The sequence below is a fragment of the Lipotes vexillifer genome, unplaced genomic scaffold, assembly GCF_000442215.2.
Source record: "Lipotes vexillifer unplaced genomic scaffold, Lipotes_vexillifer_v1.1 scaffold6, whole genome shotgun sequence".
Taxonomy (NCBI): domain Eukaryota; kingdom Metazoa; phylum Chordata; class Mammalia; order Artiodactyla; family Lipotidae; genus Lipotes; species Lipotes vexillifer.
In genome coordinates, this window is record NW_006799037.1 from 84,675 (window position 1) to 98,743 (window position 14,069).

At 37.6% G+C, this 14,069-nt stretch overlaps 1 protein-coding gene across 1 annotated transcript in view; it reads left to right on the forward strand.

The window, feature by feature from the left end:
• IPO7 (importin 7) overlaps nt 1-14,069 on the forward strand; it is a 49,659-nt gene that overhangs the window by 9,131 nt on the left and 26,459 nt on the right. The window contains exons 2-4 of the mRNA XM_007471383.1: nt 7,222-7,303; nt 10,300-10,453; nt 11,597-11,755. Coding sequence (XP_007471445.1) covers nt 7,222-7,303; nt 10,300-10,453; nt 11,597-11,755 — 395 coding nt within the window. The remainder of the gene's footprint in view (nt 1-7,221; nt 7,304-10,299; nt 10,454-11,596; nt 11,756-14,069) is intronic.

Genomic DNA, 14,069 nt, shown 5'->3' on the forward strand with positions numbered 1-14,069 from the left:
AGAAATATCCTTTCTTTCTTACCCTTGGTCTAGCTCTGTTGTCTGAAATAACTTTTTTTTTTTTTTTTGGTCAGTTGTACATTTTGTATTTATGCTAGTTTGTTTATGAAGGCATTCAAAGTGACCTAAAATAATAGGGTAATAAACTAAGTGCTTGATTTCAGTGTTTAGTTTTGATGATTTTTTAAAATAAATTTATTGATTTTAGCCACTTTAGTATCCAGTTCAGTGATTTTTAGTGTATTCACAGTTATGCATCCATCACCACAAACTTTAGAACATTTTTATCACCCTTAAAGGAAACCCCATACCATTAAGCAGTTACTCCTAATTCCGCCTTACACCTCCAGTTCTAGGCTACTTTTTTTTTTTTTTTTTTTTGCAGTATGCGGGCCTCTCACTGTTGGGGCCTCTCCCGTTGCTGTGGCTCACGGGCCCAGCCGCTCCGCGGCATGTGGGATCTTCCCGGACCAGGGCACGAACCCGTGTCCCCTGTATTGGCAGGCGGACTCTAAACCACTGCGCCACCAGGGAAGCCCTCTAGGCTACTTTTTGCTCATAGATTTGCCTATTCTGGACATTTGATATATATGAAATCATATCATCTGTGGTCTTGTGACTGGCTTCTTTCACACAGCATAATGTTTTTAAGGTTGATACATGTTGTACCAAGTGTCAGTACTTCATTCTTTTTATTACTGAATAACGTTACATGAATGTATGGATATGCCACATTTTGCTTCCATTCATCAGTTGATGGGCATCTGGGTTGTTTCTACTTTTTTATGAATAATGCTGTGAATGTTCAAGTAAAAGTAGTGTTGTTGGCTTTTTCTTTTAATTGAGGGATAATTTACATATAACACAAAGCTCAAAAATATGTACAGCTTAGTCAGCGTTTACCTAGGTACCACCATCTAGGTTAAGATAGGTAGGTAGGTAGGAAGATAGATAAGATAGATAAAACATTTCCATTGGCCTAGAATTTTCTCTTCAGACTTGTCTTCAGGTTACCATTATTCTGACTTCTGTTAACTATAACTTGGATTTGCCTGTCGTTAAACTTCACATTAATAGAATCACATAGTATGTGATATAGTCTGGCTTCTTTCTCAACATATTTTTGAGATCTGTATTATTGCTTGATTCTGTAGGTTGGTTTTATTTTTTTAATTTATTGTATAGTATTTCATTGTATGAATTGTACCACAGTTTGTTTATACATTCACTTGTTAATGGACAGGTAGTATTGTGAACATAAGCACTTATTTCTCTTGGATATATAAGGGGGAAATTGCTAGGTTGTAAGATAGGTGCATGTCAGATACTGCCGGTTTTCCAACATGGTTGTACCGTTTTATACGTCTACCAGCACTGTGTTCCATTTTTTTTCCCATCTTGACCAGTGCTTTGGTGTATTGCATATATTGTTTTGTGGTAGGATTGTCTTGTCCACTTGTACTAATTCTTTGTGTGTGTGTGTGTGTGTTTCCACACTGCGCGGCTTGTGGGATCTCAGTTCCCCGACCAGGGATTGAACTCGGGCCATGGTAGTGAAAGCCCAGAATCCTAACCACCAGGCCACCAGGGAACTCCCCATTTGTTATGTCTTGATATTTGTCAAAATACTTTCCATATTTATTCCTTAGGGCTATCCTGTGAAGTAGATTTTGTTATACTAACTTGGTAATTAAGAGTTAGATTTGCTGAATCAAACTTGCTCAAGAGTTAAAAATGTAGGAAGTGACATCACTTACGTTTATAACTGTCTGATTCTAGCAGTTCATTCCAGGAGTTCACAATTTGATGCGGGAGACAAGATACCTACTGTAATTTTTTTTTTTTTTTTTTTTTTTTTTTGCGGTATGCAGGCCTCTCACTGTTGTGGCCTCTCTCGTTGAGGAGCACAGGCTCCGTACGTGCAGGCACAGCGGCGATGGCTCATGGGCCCAGCCGCTCTGCGGCATGTGGGATCTTCACGGACCGGGGCACGAAACTGTGTCCCCTGCATCGGCAGGCGGACTCTCAACCACTGCGCCACCAGGGAATCCCCTACTGTGATATTAATGGCCTAAAAAGTGCCATAGTAGTGGTCTTTGTGGGCTCATCGGTCTAAAAATATAAATACGCTTTTTCACTCTGCACAGCCCCTAGGTGATCAGAACTGCTTCCAAAGTGCCTTTTTTGTTGTTGATTCATTGTTATTCTTTCAGTAAATTTGTTGAGTATTTTGAATGTCAAACATATGAGGAACTGGGTATACAGTAAAGTCCTTATTCTCAGTGGAGCTTAAAGTCTAATAGGAGAGGCAGACATAAAACCAGCTACAAATATAATAATTAATATTTGTAATTATTATATTTGTAGCAAGTATTATGAAGTAAAAAAAACCTTGGAGCTTATGAGAGTAATAGGGAGCCCTGCTTAGCCCTAGTGTGATCAGTGAGGAAATGCTTCTCTAAGGAAATGTTTAAACTGAGACCCAAAGAATGTGAAGCTGTGGACCAGTTAACTCTGGTGGAGCACTGGAGAGAAGTATTGTAGGTAGAAAGTCACAGCATGTACAAAGACTCTGCAATGGGGTAATGTGTACTGTTGAAAGGACCTAAAGAAGGCTGCTAAGGTGGGGCAGTGGGGGGATGAAAAGGTTTCTTTATTATTTATTTATTTATGGCTGCCTTGGGTCTTCGTTGCTGTGCGAGGGCTTCTCATTGCAGTGGCTTCTGTTGTTGTGGAGCACGGGCTGTAGGCGTGCGGGCTTCAGTAGTTGTGTCTCGCGGGCTCTATAGCGCAGGCTCAGTAGTTGTGGCGCATGGGCTTAGTTGCTCCGTGGCATGTGGGATCTTCCTGAACCTGGGCTTGAACCCGTATCCTCTGCATTGGCAGGTGCATTCTTAACCACTGTACCGCCAGGGAAGCCCTGAGAAGGTTTCTTTAAATGAGGCTGAAGATACAGGCAGGAGCAAGATAACACAGGGCCTTTTAGGCTTTAGGAAATAGAGTAGAAAATTGTTAAAAGGTTTGGTTAAAGGGGATTAGTTTACAATTTTAAAGATTATTGGCTGCTAAATAGAGAATGGTTGGGGGGGCAGATGGTTACATTAAGAGAGATGATAGTCACTTGGACTATGTTGGTGATATTGGGAATGGAGAAAGTGGATATAATAATTATACAAGCATTTCGTATATAGAATTGATAGGGCCTGATATATTGTATTGGGGTAAAAAAGAGGGAAGTATTAAAGATGACATTCAGTTTTCAGACATGAATAACTGTGAGGATAGTGATGACAAGGGTTGGGAGGGGTGGTACAAGGAAGTAGAGTCACAGCTTTTAGGGGAAAAAAATGATTTGAACATAGTAAGTCTGAGAATCCTGTGAGACAATGAAGGTAGGGATGTTAAATAGGTCTGTGTCCTGGACTGGAAATGACATATTTGATTTATAGATAGTATTTTTTTAACATCTTTATTGGAGTATAATTGCTTTACAATGGTGTGTTAGTTTCTGCTTTACAACAAAATGAATCAGTTATGTATATACATATGTTCCCATATCTCTTCCCACTTGCGTCTCCCTCCCTCCCTCCCTCCCACCCTCCCTATCCCACCCCTCCAGGTGGTCACAAAGCACCGATATCCCTGTGCTATGCGGCTGCTTCCCACTAGCTATCTACCTTATGTTTGGTAGTGTATATATGTCCATGCCTCTCTCTTGCTTTGTCACAGCTTACCCTTCCCCCTCCCCATTTCCTCAAGTCCATTCTCTAGTAGGTCTGTGTCTTTATTCCTATTTAAAGACAGGAGTTGGATGAAATCAGCTAGGGAGCAGAAAAGATGGCCTGTGACTGAGTTCTTGCACCATGTTCTAGCATTTGTACATAGAATGAGAAGCAAGCAAAGGAGCCTGAGAAGGTACCAGGAAGAGTGGTGTATGAACAATGTAGGTGGAAGGGTGTTTCATGAGAGCGATAATGGTTAACTGTGTTCCGATCTATTTGGAGTACTGGAAAGGGTAAATTCCTCCCCTTCATCTTATTTCTCCTGTCCAGGTCTTAAATTTAAGCATTACTTCTGGGTTAGGAGGTTCTACTTTTGATTCTTCCATAGTGTTTTCTGTTTCTTCCATTATACTTTATGGCAGTTACCTGTTTGTCTTGTTTTCCTTCACTGTTAAGTTTCCATGAGGTCATGGAGACCCATTGTCTTGTTCAACCTTGTATTTTCAGCTCCTAGCATAGTGTTTTGCACCAAGAACACCTAAATAAATAATTTTTGGAGTGACTGAATGAGCAAAGTATCACTCTGGGTCTAATGTGAAAGACATATTTTTATATCCAAAGGGAAATTTTTCTGTTTCTAAGATTGTGTTTGTAGAATGCATGAGAGAGTAGCATTGACAAATATACACTACCAAATGTGAAATGGATGGCTAGTGGGAAGCTGCTGAGTAGCACAGGGAGATCAGCTCGATGCTTTGTGATGACCTAGAGGGATTGGATAGGGAGGGTGGGAGGGAGGCTTAAGAGGGATGAGGGGATATGGGGATATATGTATACATATAGCTGATTCACTTTGTTGTACAACAGAAACTAATACAACATTGTAAAGCATTTATACTCCAATAAAGATATGAAAAAAAAGTCTGTAAGGAAGAAACTAAAATAAAAATCACTAGTGTCCATGTGAACATGTGCAGAAAAATACTAAAACTTGGGCTGGAAGGAGGAGATAACATTATAGGAAATGGTTATATTGGGGGAGAGGGAATGAGAACACATATGAGAAGAGATTTCAGTTCTTTATTAATAAATCAAAATCAAATATGACAAATTTAGGAATTATTAAATAACTTTTATACTGTTAATGAAAGTAACCCAGGATCATAGCATAAAATTTGGATAATAGAAAATAACATATACAATAGTTCCTCTATAGTCTCTTTATTCCTTTAAAGACAGGAGTTGGATGAAATCAGCTAGGGAGCAGAAAAGATGGCCTGTGACTGAGTTCTTGCACCATGTTCTAGCATTTGTACATAGAATGAGAAGCAAGCAAAGGAGCCTGAGAAGGTACCAGGAAGAGTGGTGTATGAACAATGTAGGTGGAAGGGTGTTTCATAATTTAAAGACAGGAGTTGGATGAAATCAGCTAGGGAGCAGAAAAGATGGCCTGTGACTGAGTTCTTGCACCATGTTCTAGCATTTGTACATAGAATGAGAAGCAAGCAAAGGAGCCTGAGAAGGTACCAGGAAGAGTGGTGTATGAACAATGTAGGTGGAAGGGTGTTTCATGAGAGCGATAATGGTTAACTGTGTTCCGATCTATTTGGAGTACTGGAAAGGGTAAATTCCTCCCCTTCATCTTATTTCTCCTGTCCAGGTCTTAAATTTAAGCATTACTTCTGGGTTAGGAGGTTCTACTTTTGATTCTTCCATAGTGTTTTCTGTTTCTTCCATTATACTTTATGGCAGTTACCTGTTTGTCTTGTTTTCCTTCACTGTTAAGTTTCCATGAGGTCATGGAGACCCATTGTCTTGTTCAACCTTGTATTTTCAGCTCCTAGCATAGTGTTTTGCACCAAGAACACCTAAATAAATAATTTTTGGAGTGACTGAATGAGCAAAGTATCACTCTGGGTCTAATGTGAAAGACATATTTTTATATCCAAAGGGAAATTTTTCTGTTTCTAAGATTGTGTTTGTAGAATGCATGAGAGAGTAGCATTGACAAATATACACTACCAAATGTGAAATGGATGGCTAGTGGGAAGCTGCTGAGTAGCACAGGGAGATCAGCTCGATGCTTTGTGATGACCTAGAGGGATTGGATAGGGAGGGTGGGAGGGAGGCTTAAGAGGGATGAGGGGATATGGGGATATATGTATACATATAGCTGATTCACTTTGTTGTACAACAGAAACTAATACAACATTGTAAAGCATTTATACTCCAATAAAGATATGAAAAAAAAGTCTGTAAGGAAGAAACTAAAATAAAAATCACTAGTGTCCATGTGAACATGTGCAGAAAAATACTAAAACTTGGGCTGGAAGGAGGAGATAACATTATAGGAAATGGTTATATTGGGGGAGAGGGAATGAGAACACATATGAGAAGAGATTTCAGTTCTTTATTAATAAATCAAAATCAAATATGACAAATTTAGGAATTATTAAATAACTTTTATACTGTTAATGAAAGTAACCCAGGATCATAGCATAAAATTTGGATAATAGAAAATAACATATACAATAGTTCCTCTATAGTCTTACCATCCCAGATACAACTTATTAGCATTTTTGGTGTATTTCCTCGTTTTCTGTATATGTTGCATTGTATATTCATGTAAATATATTTGCTAAATCATCGTATAGTTTGTATCCTACTTTTATTGTATGTTCAAAGCTCTTCATTTAAATTTCCTATTGAAATATGCATACAGAAAAGTGATCGTGAGGATACAGTTGATTAATTTTCACAAACTGGACACACTTTTATAAAACAGACGTATTAATAAATAAAACGTCGGACTTCCCTGGTGGCACAGTGGTTAAGAATCTGCCTGCCAACACAGGGGACATGGTGAGTTCAAGCCCTGGTCCGGGAAGATCCCACATGCCTCGGAGCAACTAAGCCTGTGCGCCACAACTACTGAGCCTATGCTCTAGAGCCCGTGCTCCGCAACAAGAGAAGCCACCACAATGAGAAGCCCACGCACCGCAGCGCAGAGTAGCCCCCGCTTGCCACAACTAGAGAAAGCCGGCGCGTAGCAACAAAGACCCAACGCAGCCCCCCCCAAAAAATAATAATAATTAAATAAATAAATGATTTTTTTTTTAAAGAAAGAAACGTTATTAGCACCTTGGAAACCGCCCCTCAGGCTGTTAATTTTTACTCATTTAATTTTTGTCTAGCCACTTCATAGAATGTCTCTGGAGAAATTATTACTGAATTGAGGAAATAGGTATCACAAAAGACACTGTTTTTGAGCTGCTGCCACCAATGTAGGTCAGAAGTGCAATGGCACACAGGCAAATGCAAACATACAAAAGTTTTAGGAGTTAGGTTACTGAATTTTTTGAGTTCCTTATATGTGAGTGATAGGAAATAAGGCTGGAATCAACTTGTGGAGGAGAGCGTTTTGTGCCAGCCAAGCAGTGAAATAGAGTACTGAGAATATTTATTTGCAGAAATTTAAAATGTATTTTTTTATTTGTAGGCACACAAGTCTCTGAATTTTGTTTCAACACTGCTTCAGATTACTATGTCGGAACAACTGGATTTACCTGTGAGACAGGCAGGCAAGTTTCCTGAATTATTTTCTTGGATGTATGTAAATAATATCATTTCAGAGGTTCATAGTTGAATAGCAGAAATATCTTGGGAAGGCCCTTCAGTGATTTTCTTCACTGAAAATTGGTTTGCTCCCTTGTGTTTACTACAAACTGCCACAAGTGCCTTGATATCTGGTGGCAGAGTTTAAAGGAATGTGATATTTCACTGAATTAAAAAAGAAGCTGGAAGGAGAAATTGATGGGGTTTATTGAAAGAGTCTCCATATTCCCTGTTTTCTTCCATGATGGATGATTCTAAGATATAAACCTCCAGCTGTTTGCTTTTACTATTTTATTTTAACCATTTAAAAGGTACTGTTTCTTAGTTTCAGTTTCAACAAAATATTGAGTAATTCCCTCAGTATCAGAGTCTATGAAAATGTGGCATACTGCTCCTGATATCATCTGTTAGTCTGCAAAATAATGGAATTGACCTCTTTAATGCTTGTTGTTTAATTTATTTGCAGATGTATTTCTTATAGGAAATATAAAGTGCCAATAACCTTACTATTCTAGAAAAACCAGTTATATTCTGGGGTTATTTCTTGCTGTTCTTTTTCCCTACTCCAGTTTTGTTAAAAGAATTTTTTTGCTTACTGTATTTAATGTATAGTAAGCACATCCCTTTTCTCTACATAGTGTTTATCTTAAAAGTTATGTTTTAATGGCTAAATAATTTACAATAATGTGCCATATGCAGTGAACCATTTCTCAGTTGTTGGAATTTAATCTCAGGTCTGTTTGATTAACAATTGTATTCCCAGTGCCTAAGGTATTGCCTGACACACTGCAGGTACTCAGTAAATGAATGAATCAATGTAAGTTGTTTTATGATTTTTTTAAATTGATATATAAGTAGCACAAAAATGGGATATTTTTTGTGCCTATAAAATACAGTAATTTTGCTGAACCCTGGTCAGCAGTAAATCTTTAAAAAAAATTTTCTAGTTAAATAGGAAAAGGTGGCTTTGTTTATTTTAACTGTCAGTTCTTTTTTACTAATGAGGTTAACATTTTCCCATTTAGTTATTTTTTTAGATAAGAATCTTTGCCTTTAAATCTCAAAATTTTACTAAGATGTTGAAAGCACTTGGCATTTAGGAGGGACCTTAACACATTAGAAACTTGATTATGTGTATTAGCAAAATTAAATTCTACTAGAAAGTTGTTTATTAGTATGTACAAAACCAGAAGCAACCAAACTATGAAATTGGTCCTGATTTTCAAAATATAATCATTACTTTAAAATTTATTACATCCTTGTAATAATTGAATGATATTTTGTAGTACATGGTATATGGTGGTTTCAACTGCTAGACTTTGAAAGATGCATCCATTCTGTCTTTGTAGTAGAACTCAAGCATTCTGGATGGAGTAGACTGAATCACGAGGTTCTTTCAGTGCAGTTCTCACCTATTTATGTGTTTTGTTCAAGCAAACACTTTTTAAAATACTGAATCAAAAGTGTACAAATAAGTATATATATTCACTTCCTTTGTGCATTTTGTTGGAAAGAAATACTCAGAGGCTATATCTGGAAGACACAGGGGCTATATCAAGTCTTAATTTTTATCTTTGTTCTGTTTTGGAACTAAAGAATAAAATAGTATTAATCTGAAATATGTCAGTCCCACATGCTGAATCAGTGTTCTTGACTGTAGATGTAGTTTATCTTAAAGCTTTTGTTGAAGGATATTTTAATATGTAGTTGTAATCTTTTTTGAAATGCTGTGAGATGGGGTATTGTTTTAATTTCCAAGATAAACCAAAGTAGAATATAAAAATCATATTTGTATCAGTTATCCTTGTTTGAATAGGTACAAGACTCCGGGTAAGTGTTAATTACTAATCAGAGAAGAATGAGTGTTTTGCAGAATTTAGAAATTAATTTTGAATAATTTCCCTTTCCTATACATTCTGTACATTTGTGTTCGAGGATTCTCTTTCTCTCTCATTTGGGTGGAGGGGTCTGGATAAAAAGCATTATTACCAAGCTAGTTCAGTTAGAGTTAACTAGCAATGTGCAGGCTAGCAGTATGATAACAGACAGAAGGAGCTAGCAATGTGCAGGGTGGCAGTATGATAACTGACAGAAGGTAGTAGTCTGTAATTTTTGAACATAGCAAATTCTCCCATAAAATAACACGAATTTGAATTGGTGTGAATGTGGTGTATGATTGAAATACTTAAATTTTTTGACTGAGAACCTTTATATACTGTAATTTTTCTATGATTAAAAATAACAACCTTTGTGTGTGTTAGCCACTTTGAGCTGCTCTAACAGAATACCATAGACTGGATGGCTTATAAACAACAAATTTATTTATCACAGTTCTGGAGGCTGAGAAGTCCAGAATTAAGGCACTGGCAGATTTGGTCTCCGAGAACCTACTTTCTGGTTCATAGGCCCTCACGTGGTAGAAGAGGAAGAAGCTCTCTAGGGTCTCTTATAAGGGCATTAATCCCATTCGTGAGGGCAGAGCCCTCATTAGCTGATCACCCTACTAAAGCCCTCATCCCCTCATCACATTGGGGGTTAGGGTTTCTGTATGAATTTTGGGGGCCACAAACATTCAGTCTGTATAACAGGGTTATTAATTATAGAAACTTGGTATATGTATGTGGTTTTGTTTTTAGAGGCTTCATTTAGAAAGCGGATTTGGTAAAAGAGCTTTCCTACAGAAAACAGGGATGAAAAGTGTGTATAAATGTGTTGTAAAAACAATTTTGTTTGTAGTTTGCAGAGTTCTCTTAGACTGTATGTTTAATAATAACTTTGTGGGTGATTACTGTAGCTGAGCATTAAACTTGTGTTTTATCAACTTTTAAAATTATATAGTATTTTGATTTCAAAAGGTTAGCTTTCCTAGTAATGTTTGGTCTGACAGAAATAAATTGAGGTGTAGACACAGGGATATTTACAGTGCTTTCACTTTCTTTTGTCAAATTGATCTATATTTTAGGTGTTATCTATTTGAAAAATATGATAACACAGTATTGGCCTGATCGGGAAACGGCACCAGGGGATATATCCCCTTATACTATTCCAGAAGAAGATCGACATTGTATTCGAGAAAATATTGTAGAAGCCATTATCCACTCTCCTGAGCTCATCAGGTATGTATATGTTTTAAACTTAACCTTTGTTGCAGATATATAATTTGTGGGCTTTGGAGGGGTGCAGAAGAGGGGGTCTTTTCAGAACATAAAAATCTGTCATTTTTTGTGGCACAAAACTTAACAAATGCTGTTACAGGGGAATTCTTTTTTGTTTTATTTTCTTACTACAGTTTAATTTTATATTTATTAAAAACCAAAACTTTAAACTTCATGTAAAACTTGTGAAACATACTATGATCAGATGAAAGGGGGTATAGAAAGTTATAGAATACTGTCATATACATTATATTGTATAGTCTTTTGATATTTGAAAGCTCGTTGTGTATGATTCTGTAGAGTTTTTTTTTAACATCTTTATTGGAGTATAATTGCTTTACAGTGGTGTGTTAGTTTCTGCTTTATGACAAAGTCAATCAGCTATATGTATACATATATCCCCATATCTCCTCCCTCTTGCGTCTCCCTCCCACCCTCCCTATCCCACCCCTCTAGGTGGTCAGAAAGCACCAAGCTGATCTCCCTGTGCTATGCGGCTGCTTCCCACTAGCTATCTGTTTTACATTTGGTAGTATATACAAGTCCATGTCACTTTCTCACGTTGTCCCAGCTTACCCTTCCCTCTCCCTGTGTCCTCAAGTCCATTCTCTACATCTGCGTCTTTATTCCTGTCCTGACCCTTGATTTTGTAGATTTTTTTTTTTTTTTGCGATACGCGGGCCTCTCACTGCTGTGGCCTCTCCCATGCGGAGCACAGGCTCCGGATGCACAGGCTCAGCGGGCATGGCTCACGGGCCCAGCCGCTCCGTGGCATGTGGGATCTTCCCGGACCGGGGCACGAACCTGTGTCCCCTGCATCGGCAGGCGGACTCTTCAACCACTGCGCCACCAGGGAAGCCCGATTTTGTAGAATTTTTAATGAGAATAGTTGATGTTCTAAATGAAACCTGTCAGTTGATGATGGGGATGAAAAAAATAAAATCACTTGCATTTGTAACATTTGTTGGGTTTCTTTTGAGTCAGTAGTAACAGTTTTTGCTTAGTGACTTATTTATTTTTGTCTAAACAGCCTTTTTCTTTATATGAGTTAACAAAACTTGAGGTAGCATTTCTTCCTCCTTATTGTTTATTTTTGACTTTTAGGGTACAGCTTACTACATGCATTCATCATATCATCAAACATGATTATCCAAGTCGCTGGACTGCCATTGTGGACAAAATTGGCTTTTACCTGCAGTCTGATAACAGTGCATGTTGGCTAGGAATTCTTCTTTGCCTCTATCAGCTTGTGAAAAATTATGAGTAAGTATCTCTCTCAATTCCTGTAGAGTTTTGAGAAGTAGAAAAAGCTTGGGAAATTTAAGCTAATTGGTTTGAACATCTTGAAATTTCATTTGGTATATATACTAAAGTTAGTGAATTACATGTTGATTTTAATTGTGTCTTCTTTTTGAAATAGCATTCTTGTTTTAATTCTGCAGTCTCTTCTGTTGATTCAACTATGAAACTCCTTGTGCCCTTTTTTCTTAATCATGATGTTTCCCTGTTCAAAACCCAAGTTATCCCTAACTTTTCAATATAGGCTTCTCAATTTGTGGTGATGAAAGGCCTAAAGATAAGGTTTTAAGATGTGAAGGGGGTCAAAGTACATTGATCATTAGAGCTCTTTATTCTGCCTTTCTTTGAATTTTTATCTTAATTTGGGTTCTTGTGAAGTTTCAAGAACCTACCTCTAATTTTTTAAGAAGAATATGTTGGAATTTCATATGATCATTTTTAATCATTGTGTTTGAGGGATTCATAGTCATCTGCTTCAGTGTTGGCATACTTGAGCAAATTATAGTTCATGTAAGTAATTGGTATCAGTAAGAAAGATTTAGGGATCATTTTAGACCTGGGCTTAAGGATCAGAAAAAAATCTAACCTTGGAAGTTGAGGTATAGCACTAAAAGTAGTAAGCCAAATGTTGCAGAGATTTTCTCTTAAGTGTGTGGTGAAAGTAATGAAATCGGTAGGCACTTGAAAGTTTTGATATTAGCAAATTATGAGGAAGGAACACTTACACCATGATGGTGGCTTTATTTCCAGCCCTAACAGCTACACAGATGCCATTGTGAGCCCTCTAATTCTGGGACTTGTAGTTAGCCTCCAGTACCCTTTTTGGGTCCCAACTCAAAGTAGCTGATGAACTGCTGCTTTTGTTCTGAGCAGGAGAGAAATAAACCATTTACAGCATTGGTACTGGTGTTTTCTTGTGTTCCCACCAGCTACCCATCTTCCTGCTAAGGAATGTTCCAGCTGTTGCTCCAACCTCTGTCAGAGTGCCAGTTGTAGTTCTGGTAAGTGAGTGACCAAACTGAGAGAGAATAACAGTAATAAGCTGTCATTGTCATTGAGGAGGTTCGTCTCTCCTGTCCTTAATCTTAGCAGGAGAGAGTATGACAGGGATTTTTAAAATGGGAGACATAGGCTGCAACAGTGTTGGAATTACAGTTCATTTTCAGCTAGTGTTTGATTGTGGAGCACAGGGTGTTCACAAGGGATCTGTGTGGACTGAAGCAGTTCTAAGAAAATGCATGGAGAAATTGGAAGTTGTGATGGCCTTCAGGAGCATAGATCCTCAGGAAATGCTTGTCAGGTGAAGGAGCATAGAAGGAACATTTGAAGAGGAATGCATCTCATACCACATGGAATAGTATGAGCAAAGAAAGAAAGGTACAGAGGTGGAAATGTGACACTGTCTTTAGTGGGTAGTGAGGAGACCACTAAATGGTATGGATAACTTCTGTTGAGAAATTGGGGATCATTTTGTCTTCTTTTTTTTTTGGTGGTAGAGGGGGATCATTTTGAATTGGTAAATTGAGACTGTGTTAAGAGGGTTTTGAATGCCATGATGGGGGATTTGCATGTGATCTTTTACATGATGAACCGTTGACTTTTTTTTAACAGAACAGTGATGGGCTAGTATTTGAGGATTCCTGTGAGTATGGTTCACCAGTTTGACACACTGCAGCCTTGTGGTAGTAGACTTTTATTGGTGGGAGGAGGTGAGCTCCACGTCTTACTCCTCCACCATCTTGATCACTCCCTAGGCTTTTATTAGTGTCACATTTTCGCGCTTTCAGGAACTTTCAGGTCCTATGAAATAATATTTGTTTCCTGGCATAAATTACTTTCATACCCATTAGTTTGGATATGGTACCACCCAACTTCCAGTCCACTACTCAGTGTAGAGAAGGAGGTAGGAGAGAATAATATCTAACATGGAATGGGTATTCAAACCCTCTTAATGTGAGTGATCACCTGGGTTGGATAATGGAGAGAGGTGCATAATATAATATAGTCCTCACCTTTATTGTTAAAAGATAATATTGTCAGTAATTAATATAGTTTGTCTAATGAGATTGGAGAGTGCAAATGGCTTCCTTTTGTAAATTGTTATTGCTTTATTTACTCAAAGAAATGTACAGGTAACCTTTTAAAATGTATGCTAAGTGTAATTTCTCAGGACATTAAATAATATTTAGAAGTCTGTCAGTTAATTGTTTAATAATCTCAGTCATTATTAGCATGAACATTTCTCTTGGTGTTTTTTTTTTTTTTTTTTTTTTTTACA